Raw genomic sequence first — 3,230 nt, 5'->3', positions numbered from 1 at the left:
TTGTCACCCTGGCCCGGTCGACCGGCCGCCAACCGGATGGGGATTTATCGTACCGGGCAAAAAACTGGAAAGTTGCGAAGTTTCCGGTTGCCGACCGGTTGACCGGACGCCAGACCGGCCGACCCGGTCCCTGGCCGGGTTGACCGGATTCCAGACCGGATTCGTCCTAGTCTGTCTCGACCAGATCTATTCTGGGTCGGTTATTCTTGTATCTTTTCGACCAGAACTCGTCCCGGACACCTATATAAGTGCCCAGGACGCCCCCCTAGTTGCTTTAGACCACGTTTAAGATAAACCCTAGTTCTTAGTTGTTTGCTCTAGCAAAACTATTGAATCCCTACACCATATTGCTTGATATTGTGTAGAACCCGATAAAGTCTTGTGTGATCTCGTCGTTCCATTGGGAATTAGACGGTTGCAACTTACCGCTTCGTGGTCGGCGGCTACGTGCGCAAGTGTGTGGAGTTGCGAATATCTTGCAGGGTTGAGAGCTGTTGCATTGGCGACATGGACCAATCGAGAGATCTCGTTGCGTCATACAAGTTATCAATCACCTCATCGTCGTGTTTCTCCGCTGCCATCACCCCGTGATCATCATCACCACCGTTGCTTACTGAGAAGATCGGGCCTCCCCTTATCACCCGACGCACTCGCGCTTCGCAGAGCCCTCCGCGGGTCGCGCGGAGTACCCCGCCCAAAATGCCGCTGGCCTCGCCCCCACGCTACGCCAAGCTGGACTTCGCTACGTATGACGGCGTCGAAGACCCCCTCAACTGGCTCAACCAGTGCGAGCAGTTCTTCCGGGGACAGCGTACCCTTGCTTCGGACCGGACGTGGCTCGCCTCGTACCACCTCCGCGGCGCCGCCCAGACATGGTACTACTCCCTGGAGCAGGACGAGGGTGACATGCCCCCATGGGACCGGTTCCGTGAGCTCTGCCTTCTCCGCTTCGGCCCCCCAATCCGCGGCAGCCGCTTGGCGGAACTTGGGCGTTTGGCGTTCACCACCACGGTGCAGGACTTCGCCGACCGCTTCCAGGCCCTCGCATGCCATGCGCCCGGCGTGACGGGCCAACAGCGCGCCGAGCTCTTCATTGGCGGCCTCCCGGACCACATCCGTGTGGACGTCGAGCTCCAGGCCCCGCAGGACCTCCAGACGGCGATGCACTACGCGCGCGCCTATGAGCGTCGCGCCCAGGCGGTTCAGCAGGCGCCCCTGCCCCGCGGCACCCGCGCCGCCCAGCCTCCTCCTACGGCCGTGGCTGCCACCAGCCCCGCTCCACCTGGACAGACCGGCCCCGCCCCCGCAGCTACGCGCACGTTCCGCCGCCTCACCCCGGCAGAGCAGCTCGAACGCCGCCGCCTTGGGCTCTGTTTCAACTGCGACGACCCATATACGCCCGGCCACGTGTGCCCCCGGCTCTTCTACCTGGAGACAGTTGACGTGGGGGAGGGCGACCCGACAACCGGGACGGTTGCCGCCGCGTCCGAGACGGCCGACCCGACCGACGCGGCTGCCACGGCCTTCGTCGTCTCTCTACACGCGCTCGCCGGCATCCGCCACGAGCGGACGATGCTGCTGCCGGTCACTATCCAGGGCGAGCCTCTGGTGGCGCTGTTGGACACGGGGTCTACGCATAACTTTCTCCCCGCCGCCACTATGCGCCGCCTCACGCTATAGCCGACGGGTGGGGATAACCTCCGTGTGACCGTGGCCAACGGTGACCGCCTTCACTGCCATGGAGTGGCCCAGCACGTACCCCTCACCATCGGCGACGAGCACTTCGTCATCACGTGCGCCGGCATCGACTTGGGCTGCTTTGACTTCATCCTTGGCGTCGACTTTCTGCGGACGCTCGGTCCCATCCTTTGGGACTTCGACGCCCTGACGATGACCTTCTGGCGCCAGGGGCGCCACATTCGCTGGGAGGGTCTCGGGGGCGCCTCCCCCGCTCCGCAGCTTCAGCTCGTCTCCGGGGCCGACGACGCCGAGCACCCCCTCCTGACGCACCTCCTGCAGCAGCACGGCGCCATCTTCGAGGAGCCGCAGGGCCTGCCGCCCCCACGAGCGTGTGACCATCGCATCCACCTGCTTCCGGGGTCGGCACCAGTGGTGGTACGCCCATACCGCTACCCCCAGCTGCAGAAGGACGAGCTGGAATGCCAGTGCGCGATCATGCTGGCAGCGGGCATCATCAGGATCTCCACGTCCCCGTTCTCCGCGCCGGTGCTGTTGGTGCGCAAGTCGGATGGCACGTGGCGCTTCTGCATCGACTACCGCGCCCTCAAGGCCCTCACGCTCAAGGACAAGTTCCCGATTCCGGTGTTCGATGAGCTGTTTGACGAGCTCCACGGGGCGCGGTTCTTCACCAAGCTCGACCTCCGCTCAGGCTATCATCAGGTGCGCATGCACCCGGAGGACATCGCCAAGACGGCGTTCCGGACACACCATGGCCACTTCGAGTTCGTGGTGATGCCTTTCGGCCTCACCAACGCGCCCGCGACTTTCCAGGCCCTGATGAACGACGTACTTCGCCCATACTTACGCCGTTTTGTGCTGGTTTTTTCGATGACATTTTGATCTACAACACATCATGGGCGGAGCACCTACAACATATCCCGATCGTCTTCAACGAGCTTCGAGCGCATCGACTTCACCTTAAGAGCTCGAAGTGCTCGTTTGCGACGACCTCGGTGGCCTATCTCGATCACGTCATCTCCGCCGACGGGGTGGCGATGGATGCGGACAAGGTGGCGGCTGTCGCCGCCTGGCCGACGCCGCGTTCACCACGCGCCCTACGCGGGTTCCTGGGCCTCGCCGGCTACTACCGGAAGTTCATCCGGGAGTTTGGCCTCATCGCCTCGCCACTCACGCGCCTGCTGCGGCGCGATGCCTTCGCTTGGGACGATGAGGCTACCGCTGCCTTTGAGGCCCTCAAGGGGGCCCTGACGTCGGGTCCCGTCCTCCAGATGTCGGACTTTGACAGGCCATTCATCGTCGACTGCGACGCCTACGGGGCGGGGTTCGGCGCCGTCCTTCACCAGGGCGACGGGCCGCTCACCTACTTCAGCCGGCCGTTTGCCGCACGCCACCTCAAGCTTGCGGCGTACGAGCAGGAACTCATTGGCTTGGTACAGGCCGTCCGCCACTGGCGTCCCTACCTATGGGGGCGCTCGTTCCGCGTACGTACGGACCACTACAGTCTTAAGTTCCTCTTGGACCAGCGGCTG

At 63.6% G+C, this 3,230-nt stretch overlaps 1 protein-coding gene across 1 annotated transcript; it reads left to right on the top strand.

Annotated features, from left to right (window-relative positions):
- The first annotated feature begins 699 nt into the window (after window positions 1-699).
- LOC124664731 lies at window positions 700-1,680 on the top strand. Its single transcript, XM_047202179.1, has 2 exons — window positions 700-1,125; window positions 1,435-1,680. Exons 1-2 carry the CDS (start codon window positions 700-702, stop codon window positions 1,678-1,680), a joined length of 672 nt encoding a protein of 223 aa, XP_047058135.1.
- The last annotated feature ends 1,550 nt before the right edge of the window (window positions 1,681-3,230 follow it).

This window comes from Lolium rigidum, chromosome 6 (genome assembly GCF_022539505.1).
Source record: "Lolium rigidum isolate FL_2022 chromosome 6, APGP_CSIRO_Lrig_0.1, whole genome shotgun sequence".
In the NCBI taxonomy this organism is placed as follows: domain Eukaryota; kingdom Viridiplantae; phylum Streptophyta; class Magnoliopsida; order Poales; family Poaceae; genus Lolium; species Lolium rigidum.
This window is presented reverse-complemented; position numbering and strand designations above follow the sequence as displayed.